This window comes from Copadichromis virginalis, linkage group LG20 (genome assembly GCF_057382275.1).
Source record: "Copadichromis virginalis isolate Kocher_CV1m ecotype Utaka linkage group LG20, C_Virginalis_male_GT1.1, whole genome shotgun sequence".
NCBI classification, from domain to species: Eukaryota; Metazoa; Chordata; class Actinopteri; order Cichliformes; family Cichlidae; genus Copadichromis; species Copadichromis virginalis.
Genome location: NC_140637.1, coordinates 18304168 through 18322694, shown reverse-complemented (window position 1 = coordinate 18322694; position 18527 = coordinate 18304168). Strand labels below are relative to the sequence as shown.

The following is an 18527-nucleotide window of genomic DNA, read 5'->3' as shown; positions in this document are numbered from 1 at the left end:
TCGTCAAAGAAATGCAGTCATTCAAAACCCAGAGACAATAGCCCTATATATAATCTGATGTTTTGGTACTGTAAGGTCTCTGGCGTTTTTGTACCTGGTGTTAATAATAGCCTCCATAGTAAATGCCTAGTTTCTCTCCAGTTTATATTAAAATGGAAGGAAAAAAAACATTATCGCCGGTCCACTGAATGAATGATGTTAATGTCAAATATTAAATAAAAGCAGCAGAATTTCTTTGTGTTTTCTGTCTGGCTTAATTTGGACATTATGAAGATTTAGTATTAAAGTTAATAAAGCTTAACCTATATCTTTTCTCATAGATCAGTTAGTACTACTGTTAAAGGTTTAGTTGCAAATCCTTTGCTGTCAATGAATAACTGAAATCCACGATCTGTAGACATAAACAGATACTTGGCAAATTCCCTGGAGATGCTCTGCCAGGTCTGTATTGCAGCCATACTAATTTCTTGCTTGTTTTGGGGACATTTTGCCTTCAGTCTGGTCTTCAGCAAGTGTAACACATGCTCACTTGGATTGAGGTCAGCTGACTGAATCGGCCAGTCAGAAACATTACGCTGACTGAAAAATAGTGAAAGTCAGCAGTTAAAGCCCACAGAGTGTGTCTCATTCAAATGCATTGTCCCGGGGAAACTGTTCTAAATGCACTGCATGTATGATATATTGATTTAAAATTAAATACAGAGGATTGAAAGTATACTTTTTTCAGTATAAAATTAAGATTTGTTAACACCAAAATAAAAATGGCGAAATGCTTTTAACATTCAGAATGTTTACATGTAGCACATTAGTAATCTAATCATTCTCCAGTTTGGTGGTAACCTGATTTCAGAGGCATCCTTGTAAGGTTAAGGGATTAGGAGAGATCCAGTTAACACCTTGTTAGTCTTGCAGGGTTTACATAGGTTGCTTTGACGCTTGGGGGGTTGTTAGCTGACAAATACAAGACTGGCATTTTCAAAGTAGAAAGCAGTTATGTTGCAGTTGTGTCACCCTTTTCATGTGCGCGGCATACTGAGCCGAGATGCTTTTTGCATAATTCAGTGGTCTCTGGCAAAGTTGTAGAACCAAAGGTGCTTTGCTCGAAAACACATTGTGCAATGACCGGTGTGATTTTAAGGTTATGAAATGATTAAAACCAAGTGGGAGATTTTATTACATCTGTCAAGGTCCTCAATGCTGTTCTCATCCAAAATATTTCAGCCTGCTGGCAGGTTGAGCAGACATATCCTCTTACAGTAGATTTCTATCACAACTCTCTCGGTGAGGAAATCCTCGACATACTTGAGCCTGGTGTTGATGGTGTCATACGAGGGTGTGCCAGAGGGGAGCATTAACTCCCGAATAATCTGAGGAGAGACGGACTCTTCGTATGTACGGATGTGAGCTTTAAACAGCAAATCTTTTAGGAAGGGCGATGGTTAAGACTTTCTACTGACCTGTGAGGTATCAGAGTGTGGATTTAATGTGTTTTTTTTTAATCTGTTTCTTGCTCACATTTGAAGTTGTTGCTCCGAGAACGAGTATCCACATAAAACAGCTTCTTTTCATCTTTTGTCTCTGCCTCTGATCATTCACTTGCAGCATGTTATCTAGTTTTGACAGTGAAACTACTCTGGTGGTACCTAGGAGCAGATGCTGTGTGCGATTCTTAATTGGGTGAAAAAAATCATTACAGATACCTGTGAAGCTCACATAAAACAGGGTCTACATGAGGCTACATGTAAAATAATAGGTACAGACGGATATAGCGGATACCACAGATATGCTTGCATTCCTTTGGGAGTGATGACGTTCCACCTTATGGATTATGGTATTCTTGGGATCCATCTCTATGGATCAGCTGAGTTGAATTTTCTCTTTGGATGTTTCTGGGCAGTTGCACTGCACTCTTGCAGAGATATACAGCAAGCAGGCTGCAGACACTTTTGGTATAGTCTCATAATGAAGTGCACTACTGGATTATTTGTATTGGCTTTATAGTGGTGTTTTGCTTTGGTTGAACTTTTTCTCTATTTGTCTGATATCAGCTACCCCAGGGATCCATAGTCAGCACTCATATTCAGGCTTTTTTTTCCGGTCTCCCCCTTTACTTGCCCATTACGCCTAACCTACAGTTATATAAATGTGAAAGAATGCAGCTCAGTCTGTGATGTTTTGCTTCTTGTTCTTCTATATTTTCAGACTATATTGCATTACGGATAAATGCTGTATTTTGCATTACATTTAGTGAATGTATTTACATTTAATTTGAACTCATAAGCACTGAATAACAGATTTATTTGCACATGCTGGGACATTACCTGGATTAAACAGCTCAACATCCAAGATTTACAGCATAACAGACTTTAAATCCATTAGAAAAAAAGAGAGAAGAAGCTTAAAGTCTATATGAATAGAGGACAGGAATAATGCAAACTTTACTGGCAGCTACAGATACTAGACACTTCTTATTTTGCCCTTTCTTGATTGTAGACTATTCTCTCAGCCTTATACAAATCCCCATCCACACAAATGAACTGTTCCCTTTTCCCACATAGACTGTTCCGATTTTGTTCCATCTAATTGTATATTATTGTTACTGATACAAATGGATACACTGACAATTTCTCCTGTTTTTGTTTAAACTTGTTATCACTTGTAATATCCGTGCTTAGAATATTCTTATTTTTATGTAATTTACAATTTCTAACATATAGCTGTTTATATTAGATTTCTTTATGATATTGTTAATTTAATCTGTTTTGTTTTTTTCGCTCCCTAAGCAAATATAATTTGTCCACGCTTAAGTTATCTGCATATTTAAGCAAGAAAACAGCGATGGAATGAAATGAACATTTGAATGCATCCATGCAAAAGGGTCTACTGTTTCCTAATTCTTGTGAACTGATTGTGAAAAGTAAATTGAACAACATACATTATGATGTAAGCATTGGGCCTGGTAATTGTAATTATTTCCCTGAGTAATATACCACATTATTTGTGCAGCACACAGATTCCCAAATCCCCATACACTATGAAATCACTCAAGGGTGTTTATTGTGTTTAAATAATGAATAGATACAGCCTTTACAAGTTGACACTGAAAAATTTCTGGTGAGCTCCCCCGATAGAATGCATTTCACAGTAAAATAATTTAGTCGACCACAAAATAAAATGTATTCAATACTCTATCCTTAGATTAATTTCCTAATTCAGTTGGGGATAGTTGTTTTACTGTCAGCGTTTTGCTGCTGAGAGACTTGCAGACTGATAAAGAGGGATATGAGCAAGTCAATAAGGTAGGCGAGCTTGTGCTAAATATTCTTTTTTATCATGCTCTTTTTGTAGATGAACATGGACATTTGAAAATATACCTGCCCAAGAAGCTGCTTGAATGTCTACCAAAATGCACGTCGCTGCCAAAGGAGAGACACCGGTGGAACACTAATGAGGTACGGACAGCATTGCTAATCATACCTCTTTCCACTAAATCCATCTCTCTTCAAAGATAGCCGTACATAAGACACTGTTCTCTCGGGCCCTTTTCAGACATATAAATCATATGAAATCTCTCTGAAATAACAACTGCTACCTGTGATGTTCACTTTTACACCAAAATACACTGAACAATGCTGGTATACGTTACATGCTTAAATATGACATATGAAGACAGTGAAAGTGTGATTTTTAAATGTACCTATTAGGGTTTATTTCTAGCTCTTGTGCTCCCACTTCACATTACACCTGTTTCAGCATGTATCATTACTTTGCAAGAATTTGTATTTGCATTAATAACTATATTTGAAATTTAAAGTCCATCTTCATCTTATATTGACACACAGTTTCCTGTGATATTTTTTTAGATGTACTATTGCCAACAAAGATAATTCACTGGTTTCTGTTGCAGCACGTTGTGCAGTGGATTTTCTTTTTATTTAACCTCACTTTTAAACTGAAACATGTCTCCGAGCCTGTAATTTGTGTTTACTAGAGATTTGGCAGCGCTCGTCGTGCATGAAAACCCTGTTTGTTAATGTCACTTGTAAGTTTTATTCACAAAACTTCACCCAGCGAGTTCAGCAAGCAGCGAACACGTAAATAGTGTTTTGCACTGGCAGAATGAAAGTGTTTCATGTTTGCATCACATTAGGTAAGGATGACATACCACATTGTACTTTTTTCCCATATAAATGTTTTGCTTTTTAAGATGTTAGAGATGGCCTTTGTTTTCCTTATCCTTTACCAAGAGATCAGACAGTTTTTGGTCATCATTTATTTATGGTGCTAGACATTAAAAAAAATATCATTTATACAGGAATTTGAAGTCTCTCTGGAAAGTAATCAGTGTTTACCACAAGACTTTTTTTCCAGATCCAGACCCATGTAGACACATCCCAAATTAAAAAAATAAAGCATGCTAAAATGTTGAAAACAATAATAAATGTAATTTTCAGCAATCTTTATGATCCATTATCCACAGCGTAATTGATTTGCTCTATGGCAGTATTTTAGAGCGCAGACCAACGTCTACACAAGTCCCTAGCAGGGACTCGTGTTGCTTCATTTGTCAGCCTGCTTTCTTTCTCAGGGGATACGTTGATGAATTTATCGCTTTCATTTTCACTATTGATACATGAAAAACTTTCTTCTTTACAGAGAATAACTGGTAGCAATTAGATTTAAATACACTCCATGACAAATCTTAAAACCAATATGCAAAAATCAACCATCCATGCTCTTGATTAACAAATTGTGACCACATAAATACAGTCATCTGCAATGATGAAAGTTAATTGACTGAAAAACAACCAGATGATAAGGTACCAGACAGGCCCGTTTCTTAGAAAAAGGATATTCAAAAAGACAATCTGTCAGTAACATACAATTAAATATTATTTCACAGTGACTTTGTGTAGTCAGTCTTTTCAGAAAACACTTATGAGGGTATTAAGATATCTTACGGCGCTGATTAATACAGTAAGACCAAAGCATCTATCCTTGTACTCATCACTTCCATACTCGTGACTTTTCTTACACCTCTCTTCCAGTCTTCATTAAGTTCTCTATCATATCTTTCTCAATAGCCCAGCTGTAGTTATAAAAAACGTACAATGTGTGTGTGTTTCTAATTGGCTGGTGTTGTAACTTGTTTGCCCTGTTTGACCTGCATTGTGCTGTAAGCATTCTAAATTAATTAACATGGCTTTGAAATTGATCTCAAAGTGTAAGTCTAAGCATTTGCTCATGAACGCTGTTGGCCACAATTGTTAGCATGTCTTGTCATTTATTACCAAATTAAATCATAACAGACATATTCGAGAGAAAAAGGACCATGTTGTGTTACTGGCCTGCATATTCCTCCGTGGATTCTTGGCAGGATGATAGAAAATTGTGGGGGGAAAAAAGAAATTAGCAAAAAAAGATGGTTCTCTTGGTGTTATGGTATGCATGCCAATAGTGTTTTCCAGGGCTGAAAAGAGCAAGGCAACCTTTCCTCAAATCAAGGACATTTCTTTATTGTGCAGACCATGCAAATCAGAGTGTTTGGGCCTCACTGGTGGCAGACAGGCAGGAAGGGAGGGATCAGAGAGGCTCTTGTCGGTGCAATTGTGTGACTCTTAGTGAAAGTGACACCTCATCAATTCTGTGCATATTTTTGGCACCGGCTCAGCATGCTTAATGCACTAATTTCCCACATTTTATGTTTAAGGAATATGAGCAGTTTGGTAGCTTGGCTTCTAATGTTCATTTGAGCCATTATTGTGCAACGTACCCCACAGTTATTTTTCTTTCATAGCGCTCTTTAGGCTGGAAAGTTTGGCCTCTTGTGGGAAAACTACAGCTATAGTGGGTTATAGCTATAGCCCACTATAGCTGTAGTTTAACATGGATGGATAACTTGGATGTGTATGTCATTTTTAAGCAAAAAACCTTCTTGTTCCTTGACTTTTAGGGTTCTTGTTTTATGCTATAATTACATGGATAAGTTTAGATAGTTGAAAATGGACAAAACAAGATATTTAAATTCATTTAAATGCACTAATAAATAAACATCCTAGTTTTGGGATTTTAGTCTGTTGTTAGGTGTTTATGAGTATATATTATAATTATAATATAATATATATAATGCTTAAATCAAGTTTTGTGGTATAATTTAAATGTTATTATTGTGAAACTATGGGTATTCCCATGATATGGGATATGATATAATGCTGTAGGTGCTTTAGGTGTAAATGCTACAAATAGGTCATTTTGACCCATTGATGTTTGGTTCTTTGACAACATGGTGATGTTATAATATCTGATATAGATAAGAACCTGCAGGGAACTTAGCTGCACCTGTGTGCCAATTTCAGTTGTTCAGCTCCTGATTGTTTCGAGTTTGCAAACAAACGATTAGAGATTTTTATGTAAGCTAATAAAATGTGTGCAAAGATTCATCTGTTTCCAGATTTTTAGGGTTTTTGTTGTTTTATCATAGAATTACATGGACAACTTTGGATTGTTTTGTCCACTGTCTAAATAATGAGATTAAAGAAATGTGGATTTTTTGTTCTGCTTTTATAACAACACAGAACATTAATTTGATATAAATCATGTAATTTGCTATTAAATCACATCAGCTGTAATTTGCATAACATAATTTATTTAGCATTTTGCAGTACATTAATCGTGTCTCTTATTTATGCACATCCAAACATCTGGTGAACCTCTGATTTTGATTTATTTCCATTCCTAACATGTCTTAATAACTACTTATAAGTTGCACCTAACATAAAAAGGAATTTTTATAAAGAAAGTGGTTGCTTATCCTTCTTGCAGCCCACATCTCATTAGAGTCATATGTTTTACTGTTGTTTAAGTCTAGGATTGTTCTGTTTCACTCTGTTTTAGAAGCTCACTTCACACATCTCTTTTTTTTTTTTTTGTGAAAGTGAATGAGGATACAACTTGCTGGTTGAAAACTTTAATCTGAAAAGAGAATGAGTCGGGGCTGTGGTGTTGCCAGTGAGGTGAAGTGAAGCTAATGTAGAACTATTCATTTTTATCATTCTCATGATTCCCTTGTGTATTTTCATGAGAAGAAGGTGTGCAGGAATTCATTTCAAGCATTTACTGGAAAATTAGATAAACCAATCGAATCAAAATTCAAGGCAGAGGATGGAAGTTTAGAAGGTTGAATGGTACCCTTGTCAGTAAATCACGAGTAGCGTGCAAGGTACAGATATGCTATCAGCCTTTAAATTATCAATGGGAAAGAAGTACCTGGCTGCTCAAGAGAAAAACATGTTTTTACTGAAAGAAATGGAAAAGGAGGTTGTGATTGAAGTAACACTTTCTTGTGTTGCAATAATTAGTGACATTTCTGTGATTTCTCATCTGTCAAAAATGATTCAAGATCTTAGCACACTTTATAGTGAGCAAGTTGCAAAAGAAAACAGAAAGACTCCCAATGAGTCTATACTTACTTTATTTGAGCAACTGCTTTTTGAGGCTCTCGGGTTAGACAGAGGAGCGAATCTTCATAGAATTCATCTCAGGTCTACAGCCAGCTGCTATTGTCTGGTTTGCTGCTCTGGCACAATGACCCCTATTTTGCTAGACATTTCTGTTGAGATTAGAATCTTTTTAAAGAAGGACATCTTCCACAGGAAGGGCTTTTTAGGCTTATATCCTTTTCAAGATCAAACAGAGTGAGCCTGATGTTTGGTTATGCCGGCATGGAGGTTTCAGTACTTGAGTTGTGTTGGAGAATTGCTATTTTACCAGGGCTATTTCCCAGATGGACTTTTTGGGGTTTTTTTTAGGTTCACTTTAGACTTCTGAATCAGGCTGTATATCATTATAGGATTCAAAGCAAGTGTCCATTGGGGAGCTACCAGTAAAAGAAAGGAGCTGATTTTATTTAGGATTGACTTTTCTGCTATACTGTTGGACTTTTTGGTCTAAATGGCAACATTTATGATGTGCTATTGGAGTCTTAAAGACAAGAGTGAGTAATATTTTCTACACCAAAACACGTTGGATTAGATCTCTCAGTGTTAGCCTCCTTGGAGAGATTCTGACTTTTAATAAGTAGTTCAAGTGTGACATTATGAAGCATTGATAAACAGAATAAATTTGACAATTGTAGAGAGAGTGACTATATTCCTTGTCACTCCACGTTGAAAAGACGAGGCAGAGGAGTACGGCATGAAGACTTGGTTGAGGGAGGACACTGGGCCTAAGCTGGTGTGACACCCTTAGCCTTTAATGAACGGCACAACGCTCTGAGTACTATGAGCTTCCTTTCAGCTTAGAGGGGACTGCTTCTGAACTGGTGCTGAACCAAAACAGACAAGAGAGCATCAGCTCAGGCCTCCACCGGCCTGCTACACATTTAATGCCCCTGTCGTCAGGAATAATCCTCTCTGCCTCACGCCGCTGCCAGCAGCAACGCAGCGTGGTGCCTACATGCAATATGCCACCGCTCAGGACAGAGCAGGAGAACCAGTAGAAACACTTAGTGGACTCACCGGGCAGCGGGCGTAGCAAGCAGGGAAACAGTGATCACAAACCACAATAAATGAAATTAACTGCGATATCAGATACACTGTCAGTAACACTATAAGATAGGTACAATAATGACAAGCACAATTGGATGCAGTGTGGTGTAATCACTCACTCCTTATCTCCGACTAAAACATAATTTCTGTTAACCCACTCCCTGTCACTGTGGTATCTTGGAACCTGCTGTTTTGATTTTACACAACAATGCCCTTGCTTGAATACAATTACAGAGGGGAAATGAATCATTCTTTATGAATTCATTTGTTCTTTGAGAACTGTAATGATTCTTTTTCAGTGCTTTTTAAAAATATTTTCATTTAAAATATGAAAGGATAGCACAGCGATAGCTCTAAATCTCACAGATGCATTATTGTTATCTTTTCCAGCGAAAGGGTCATTTTAGCTTTTAAAACCCTCCATAATTTCATGCTTGTTTCCCTAGTCGGTTGGAAATAAATACCACAACCACCCAGCTTTGTGGCTTTCTCACTCCAACGTTATGCCCTAAAACGAAATTAATTTCAGGAAGTTTAGTTTGTGTGGGCTGGTGTCAGGTTCATGACCAAAACCAAAGTTTTGGCTTCACTTGCTGTGCTATGTGCAGGCGTGTCAACTTTTTGCAGTTTTTGCGTGCATTTATTGTTCAGTCTTACCACACTCACATCAACAAATGGTCAAAAAAAAATGAATGTTGCTCATGCATTTTTATTAATGTAAGTCCTTTGGGCCACCTTCTTCTCTGACTGTGCTGTGTTCCAGCATGCAGCAGGGTTTCCTCCAGGAAATTGGTTAGCGCAGGTGGTAAGTGCTGTCCCCATCTAATCGCACCCGTAGGTGATGCAAGTCCAGCTGGTCAATAAAAACTTTAAACTAAGCAGCAAAGTGCTGTGCAGATTATTTATTACAAAGGAAATGTATGGTGCTGAGCTGAATCAAACAGCTCTTGAAGCGACTTGTTCTGTTATTAGTGTAGTTACTAGATGACAGCTGAAAACATTGTTTGCTTGATTTCCCTGCGTTTTTAATAAGAATGATTTAACGTTTTGTAAGAATAGATCAGTTTCTCCTGACATTAGTGAAGGCACTCTTTATTTTAGATGATATGAGATGCTTGATTTAACAAAAACACTACAGGGAAAAACACCATGTGTCTAACATTATTTTGTAGACATATTAAGCAGACAGACCTGAAGTTATAACTACTGTTTTCAATACTAGCTCAGCCAAACAAAACAAAATAAATTGAGATTTTACTACAAGCCTCAGATTTGAACTTAAAAAAACATGTTAAAAGGCTTGAGCATCCCTTTCAGAATATCCCAGCCTCTTTGAACGCTGTGTGAATGAAAGCTTTCTGTTATGAAATAGACTTATTTGTATTAGAGTGATCTGGTTAAGAGTTATTTCATTCTTCATTCCTGGTTCTGATACATTTCAACCATTACACAGACCTGACCTCGGCCGTCAGTGTTTTCTATGGCCGCTCATCTAATAGAACACAAGGTTACGCTTGATTAAATGTTTATTTTTATTTGAGCTCCTTGCCATGAAAGGCTTTCTCTGTGGAGAGTAATTAAAATGACTCCCACCAATTGCAAATGTTTACAGAAATGTTCATTAGCTTCTCTGGGGCAATCAGTGAAAATTAAAGGTCATGCTTTTCCATCTATCTGTTTGTTTGTTGTTGCCTTTCTTATCTTTGATTCTACTTTCTGGGTTAGATCCAATGTTATGTTTTGTTTTTTTTTCCCAGTGAGAGGTACCGATAACATGTCAGCGTGTCTAGGTGAGAATCTTTTTAAAGTAAGGTTCAGGTTTTATTTATATCAGCTCGTCATTGAACTACTCAGTTGAGGTTTAGATGGCAAAATGCCTCTGCAGTTTATTCCGGCTGCTCGGGGAGCACATTTATTTAGCCACTGTGCTGCAGTGTGTCAACTTTTCACTTTTCTTTTCAAAGGGTTTTTAATGGGAACACCCAGGATAATTTATGTCTGTGTGTGGCGTGGAATGATCCTATACTTTCATCTGCTGTAGTTTCCACTCAATTACAGTTTACTAAATAATATATTTTGCTGTGCTTTTTTCATCACATTTGGCTTGCGAAAGTAGACGACAGGAAGATAAGGAACTGGTGGAGTTTCTTTGGATGGCTGACTTCATAGTAACTTCCTGTGAGCTTGATAGCTTTACTGATTGCTAGTGTTGTAGCGTACTGTGAAGTGTCAATTGCGAGGCCACGATGTAGTGAGGCTGTTGTAATAGGAACCCACCAGTCAGGTCATCCAGGGGGTCCTGTATGCTACAGGAACCCTTTGCTTTTTCCTCTGGATGTGCACATCAAGGCAGGGGTCCTCAGTATCCTCTGAAGACAGGGGTATCCACTCAAAATTGCATGACCTCTATTGTAGCAGATACAGGTCACTCCACCTCCTGTGGGAAGCCTCTAAATTGAACCCAGCTTGTGTCTTCGATTTCTTTCTATTTCTCTCTTCCTCTGGTTTCCCTCCTTTACTCTTATCTTCTGTCTCTTTCCCTTTTCCCTCATGTGTTCACTGAGCTGCAAAGCTATTCAGGCATAGACAGAAAGATTTCTACCTTTCTCTCCGAATTGCTTGGTCAGGATTTTTCTGTGCAGAACCGTTTTGTAATGGAGTTTAACTTTATTTACTAGATAAAGGAAAATGAGTTCTGCATTTGATGTGCACATCTATGCTTCAATAAACTGTTATATTGTTCTATATACAGTAGATGTTCACCTACCTACCTGGCAGCCATGACTGGAATTGCATTGTATTATTATAGTCAATATCATGATATTTTCTGTAATCTAAACATTTATTCTTGGAACTTTTTGAGTGTATGTTTTTGTTACTGAATCTGAATAATAAGCATAACTGAATAATACATTTTTCCACCGTGGCCGCAGGGTTATTGAACATGTCTATGCTCATCAGCAGATAAGGAGGTTGCCCATACTGTGAATGATTGGGAAGGTGATTCAGTGGAGTCTAAAAAGTTTTATTTACATAGACTGTAGGCAAGTATCTTGTCTTTTCTTTAGAATTTAGAAGCTGTAACCAATTAAAGGAACAATGTTTCGTTACATTTCTCAGATATATATTCAGAAAAAAGATATTGTATGAAAACAACATAATTTCCCTGATTTCAAATATCTCCAGCACCAATTAACTGATATGAAATTAACAACAAGCAGCTGCTTGCTATTTAAATTGGGGAGAAATAACAGGGATTTGGCCAAAATGGAAACAAAAAGAAAACCTAGACTCAAGTGGAGCTTGAAGAAAACGCTGCTGCTCACAAAGCGAGTACATCAGAGAAAACAAGTAATGAAAGGGACATTTGGTAACACATTGACAAGAGTAGATAAATAAGATGTATGGAAGGAGACGGCAAACAAAATTAATGCCAGCTTTACTCTTACCATTGGTACTCTGTGGAATACAAAAAATGTGGTTTAACATCCTTTGAGAAGTGTGTCAGGAGATTGCTGCATACAAGAAGGCCGCTGCTGCTAGTGTACGCTATGAAATGACTGTGTTTTGAATAATGCATAGTGCTTCAGCTAAAGTATTGTTCATGACCAGTGCAATATTGTTCAGTCTGTGTACTTGATGCTTTGGGACCACCGCCTGAACAATTAAGTACAATACATGCTGACATTAGAGTCTAAGAAAACAAGACCAAGACACGGTTTGATCTTTTTTGTATCGCAGGTTATAGAGAATAAGGTTTTCTACTTCAGCCTCAGACTATAAGACAATAACAATATGAGCAACTGAACAATAGACCAAACAACTCTTTTTTTCTGGACTTTGGCCGCTTTTTCATTCATTCATTTGTTTCATTTTTAGTCCAGTCCTCGTACCTAACCATGACAATAAGGTGGCAGTGGTGGTACATTTAAATAAGATACAACTGAAAACTGTACTTACCCAGACTGGCTGACTGGTTATTCAAGTAAAAGCTTCTCCACGAATTCATGCTCTCATAAAAACTAATGAGAGACATGCATATGTTTTCACATTCATTTCAGAATAATAGATGATTTTCACTCCCCTACTGTCTCTTTTCAAGTCGTATTTTTTTCTGTACTTACAAGCAACCTGATTAGTCAAACATCTCTTTACACATAGTGCTGCCAGAGCAGAAAGAAGCAACTTTGCTCCAAAAGAGGCTCTTACTGTGATTAAAGTGGCACCTATAATTCTAGCATGTGTATGTAAACACTGACATCACACATTTAAGTTTGCTGAGATGTGTAAATCTACTCTGTATCAAACACACATTGTGCTCCCCGTGTGGATTGCTAGATCTACCATATGTTCTAACTGTGCATACTGTAAGTACAAGTGCGGATGATCATTCAAGTAAAGTTTGCTTTATTTAAACTAGGCCACACTTAGAATACTTTCTGTTTTGACACCACACAACCTAGTTTTTCTAGAGCTTTTAACATTTGATGTATAGTTCTGTGCAAAAGTCTTAAATCATCACTCATTTCTTTGTATTTCTTCCAAGAAGCAGCACTTTGTTGTAATTTTTCAAGTAGTCTTGAGCAATCTTTTGAAGTTGTTTTCTTTGGACATTGGCTGCTTTTTCATCCATTCATTTGTTTCATTTTCAGTCCAGTCCTCAAACCTAACCATTTCCAGAAGAATCCTTTAAAAAAAATTAACACTTAACACTGACGTATGAATTATTCAAGCATAAAAATGGCACCATACTAAAGGAATGAGCCAGTGTTGTGTCTACACAGGCAAGCTGAATTTGTTGAATTAAAAAAAAGCCCATGCAAGCACAGTTTGGCAGGCATAAAATAGTATTTTTGCCCCAATAAGGTGATTCCCAAAGAGCTATTAGCTGAAAACTTGACATGTCTTGGCATAGTGTATACTGTATTCTTAAAAAAAAAACTGAGAAAGCTTACACTTCAGTTGATATACTGTTCGCTCGTCAGAAACGGTCTCAGTGGAAGGGTTTCTGTCAAGAAGCCTTTCTTAAGGAAGGGAAACTAGGAGAAAAGGCTGAGGTGTCAAATTACACAAGAACTGGCCTTAAAATCAGTGGTAGAAGGTCATATCATATTGTTGCCAGGTGTACTGAAGAGGCTAGGAGAGAGGTCCGACAGTGAGTGTCTATAGCCGTCTGTAAAACATGGTGGAGGCTCTGTCATGGTTTGTGTCTGTACTTCCAACAGCAGTGTAATCTTGTGAGAATTGATGGGATTGGGAGTGCAGAAAAGTCAGATTTCGAACCATAATACAATACCATCTGATTGGCAACAGCTTAATTTTTCAGCATGACAATGGTCCCAAACACACTCTTGAAACCGTACCAGGGTAGAAAAGCACACAGTGGAATATATCAGTCATGGCTTTGCCTCCCCCCAACAGCAGTGTGAGATCATCTTGACAGAGAATGGAACAAAAGGCAGTCAACATCCAAAGAAGAGCTTTCAATATTCTTCAAGAAGCCTGGAGAACTATTCCTTAAGACTACTTGAAGAGAATAAAACTTGCCTCACAGAGTTCAGGCTCTGTTAAAGATTAAAGGTGGTCCTATCAAGTACTGACTTTCAAGTTAGTTAGAAATGTACAACCACTATTTTTGCCTCACTTACTTCCTTTTATATTTACATGTTTTAATAAATTTTCACACCTATTTCCCATTTTCCTAGTTCAGACACCTCATTTTATCACAAACTATAGGAGCCAATTGTTAAAATGCAGACTTAACCAGACGTTGTTTTATAACTCAGTCATGCTTTGATAGAGCATCAATCTACTGAAACATCGTCTGCAAAAACAATTCAAATCAAATATTATTCAAATTAATGGTAGTTATGCATAATATTATTATTGAACTGAACCAGACTTTCTGAGTGTGTTTGCTATACAACTCCATAAATTCATGAGCAAGTTCTTGAGATGACCTCTCACCAGTTCTGCAAAAGTTTTTCAAGGCTTAATTATATAATTAATATAGCTAATTACTAAACTTATCTAGATACTATATTTATTTCAGTTTTATAATATTCTTGGTATTTTATACATCTTTTATTGTGACAGCACTGTTTATACATTTTAAGCTCACCAGAATCTCTCTGATGGAGCACATTCGTCTGAACAAACACTAACTCCTTGTGGAAATCTCCAGTAAAATTGTGCCTTTGCTGGGCTGAGGTTTAGTTGAGCTCGCATTTGGAAGGCTTGCCCTTTCAGTTATATTTTTGTTGTCCATTTTTAGATGTTCTAAGTTGTTTCGTAACGCTTCATGTAGCGCAGTATTTGTTCAGCTCTATTGCTTGTCCCATTTTGTATTTCACCAAGGTTAAACAACAGTGCTGGCCGGCAGAAGCACACCATGTATCTTTTTATTTTCGTTGAGAGAGTGAACGCAGAGAGAGAGGCTACTTCAGCTATTCCTCAGAGGAAAGAGGATCTTTTTTTAGAGTATCAAAGGAGCACATCATTTCCACACAACAAAATGTAACATGTTCAGATGGAACTGAGGTCGGAAGATACTTCATCTGGCACCGGAACGAGGAGGCTGCCCTGACTCAGAGTGTATGTTTCACAGACGTTCTCCAGGAAATCCCTTTGATTGTTCTTTGGACTCAGTAGGAGGCCGGGCGTTTGGGTAATCAGTAGAAGGCCACATGGGTTCTTCCGATTCATGGCATCCTTCCGGCTTACCCTGCTCACTTTTTGGTCCATCTCTTTCTATCTCCGTCTCTCTCTTGCTGTCTCTCTTGTTGTGTGTTGGTCTTTGATCTCTAAAGGTCCTTGAGAATAAGGAGCCAGCAACAACAGCAGGATGGGATTCTCTGTGGGCCGGTTTGGATCCAAGCCCATCATGCCCTTTTCTATCTGATGGACAGCTCCAGGCATGACTATGCCTCTATACCCTACTACAATAGTCCTTCATCTGATTAAACCCTTGCTCATTGTCAAAGGAGAACTAGAACTAGGGCTATCATTAACTTTGTTTGTAAGCAGCAGGGACGACTTTAAAATGTAAGCATGTATAAATCATTATATGTCTTAATAATTATTATTTTTTGCTTAAACAGAAGGGGTGTTGCGCTGATGCTTGCAGTTCTGAAGAAACCTGTTTAATGGCACTAGACATTGTCTATCTAAATTTTTATTTTTAGATCTCCTATTGCATGTGAGGCATTTATAGAATTAACAGACAAGAAATCTGAGCATTTGGCAGGCTGACATGACTGTGAATAGACAGCTGCTATTTGCTCCTGTCTAAAATCTGGCTATTTCATCCAAAGGCCATGTTGACTAACTTTGCAAATGTTTATGAGTCCAGTCTCAGATCTTAAAATGAGAGTGCTGTCAAATCACATTTATCCTATTTTAAATGAATATACTGGACTGAACAACATATTGATATTTTATGGCACAATTCTCTTATACTAAAGTGAAATAAAAAATAAACAAATTTAATACAAATAGTCATCAAGCATGTCTGCAGACCTGAAAATACAATAAATAACTGTTTTCTGAGTCTTGGGAGTATAAGGCTCTACTTTATTTTCACTGCTACTGTTGAAATATATCTTACTTTGTATCATTATTCCTACACAGGTCACCCTGACCTTTTGGATTATATATTTGTATTTCAGTGACTCACAATAGTAAAGGTTATTCCCTATAAGTTCATTGTTTTTTTCTTATCAAAGCTGCCCATTCAGGCACCTTGTAGAATCCTGGTCCAGTAGGATTCAGACGTTTTTCGTTGGAAGTCCTTGAGCCCTTTTGTTCCTCTGGGCAGTATGTGAAGTCCCTTTTCTCTTTGAGATGTTTACACATCAATAAAACTGTCTGAATTTGAAAAATAAAGCTGACAAGGACATAATGATCTGTCCCACAGGTCCCAGATCCAGGACTGAGCAAGTTCTCAGAAACCTTTTTAGCACAAATAAAGTTGCAGAATAAGGAAACTCTCAGTGGGTTTTTGTGATAGATCATTTATTCTCTTTTTCTCCAATGGTCCATTTTGTAAAGTCATACGTAGGACACAAGTGAAAGAATCAACTTTGTGTGCTTGCTCTGTGTGTGTGTGTGTGTGTGTGTGTGTGTGTGTGTGTGTGTGTGTGTGTGTGTGTGTGTGTGTGTATATATACATATAAAGCAGTTTTCCAGTGAAGAATGAATTAAACTAAACTTTGAGGAAAGTGTACACTGAAGTGATGAGTGACAGCAAAGTGAGGTGTTTATTTTATTTTATTATCTTTCTTTTGATTGAATTCAATTCTCCTGCATTGTTCTATATTCTGTGAATGAGCTGTATTTGAAAAATATATCTGTCAGAGAAAGCTTATGGAATTGCAGCAGAGGAGTTGATTGTGAGCTTCTCTGTCACAGGCTCTGTGGTGAAACGTTGCAGTATATGGTTTCCGCTGCTACTGGTGCTACAAAGAGCGGAAGGGGAACAACTTTAAACTGATCAGATACACCTTCCATTTAATGTAAAAGTCTTAATTAAAAACCTTTATAAATAATGATTTTTACCTAAAATATTTCCAGTGCTGTACTTGAAGCTACGCAGCATATTTAATCCCTCATATGTCAGAACTTATAAAGCACTGAACCTGAAACTTACTTGAATGAATGTACCTTACAGATAGCCAATGTGGCTAACACAGCACTCTTATTCTTGCTTAGCTGTGGCTTTTACGTACTTTGACCAGTGACAGAAGTGGGAGCTGTCTTTTTCATCTTTTCATTTTACAACACTGAATGTCTTGGCTTAATATTTAGATATCGAGGTCAGACTAGTTGTAGCTTTTTTATGATGATGTATACAGGGTCGTTGTTTGACTCTACCATACTGGTTAGTGTTGATTGTTTTGGTGAAAGACAGCAGCGTTTGCTTTCCAGCTTGAGCCTAAAAGGTTGAGGTGTCAACACAGTGTATAGCTAGAGTCCATAATAACCTGTCCCCCTCCCCTACCCTTGCTTCCACTCCCCTAGCCTGTCCTTTAGCAGAACCTTGAGGCACCATTGAAATTCTGCACTGCCTTTTGAAATCTCTGTTGATGAGGCAACATAGACCCACAGTGGCTCTACTGTTCTCCCACTGCAGGGTATTTTTCAAAGTCATGTTTATATACTATAACCAGAAAGGAGAGAAAGTGCTTTGATGGTATGTAACAATGAAAATGCTTAGAAATCTCCCCTGGACTGGAGGCATGGACGCTTCCGTTGGGCTGTGCTTCCCGTATGACATGTGCACTTTCTCAATAGGGCATGCTGGCAACTGTATTTCATGCAGTGACTCTTGGGTCATATTATGTGTATCCAATTGTGCGTGGCACACTGAAAAAATGTTAATTGCAAATTCAGAATGCTACAGTGAGCTAATATATGTCTGAGCAGTCCTGTCTTGTGCGTAGTATATAATTATATGTAATGGCAGAATGATGTAGCTTCTCAGTCTTGGAGGAATTCCATTGTCTGAGTTTTGAAAAACATATATTTTACTTTTTTAAATTTTATTTACTAGCAGTATTTTTGTGAGATGTATTTTTCCCACAAAGTGATTTTCTTGAATCTGGGAGAGAATTTTTTTTTTTCTCTTCTGCTTGACTGAGGAGTGATTTATGTTTATATTTGTTTTCTTGTGAAATTTCAAGTGCTTTATACATATCTCAGATTCTGTCAGATGAAAAACGAATCTTCAAATGCAAATCTGATTGTGTCTTAAGTCTGCACTTTGCTGCTTTGCAGCTTATCTTTGAGAGATGATTGTACTTTACTATAAAGTCAGCTGCATACACATCTTCATTAAATGCGGGTTGATAAACCATGAATTCCTTCAACCACAGTTTTTTCACATTTATTCTTCTTTGCCCGCAAAATACAACAAAAACACCCAAAAGTAATCCCGAGTATTTATCAACCAAAAACAGTGTTATCACATGACTCTGATGTCTG

The 18527-nt window shown here is 37.4% G+C and overlaps 1 protein-coding gene across 2 annotated transcripts in view; it reads left to right on the top strand.

Moving 5' to 3' along the window:
* camta1a (calmodulin binding transcription activator 1a) overlaps positions 1–18527 on the top strand; it is a 279253-nt gene that overhangs the window by 9236 nt on the left and 251490 nt on the right. For both annotated transcript variants that reach the window (XM_085442815.1, XM_085442814.1), the window contains exon 3: positions 3349–3452. In XM_085442815.1, the coding sequence (XP_085298941.1) occupies positions 3349–3452 (104 nt within the window). The remainder of the gene's footprint in view (positions 1–3348; positions 3453–18527) is intronic.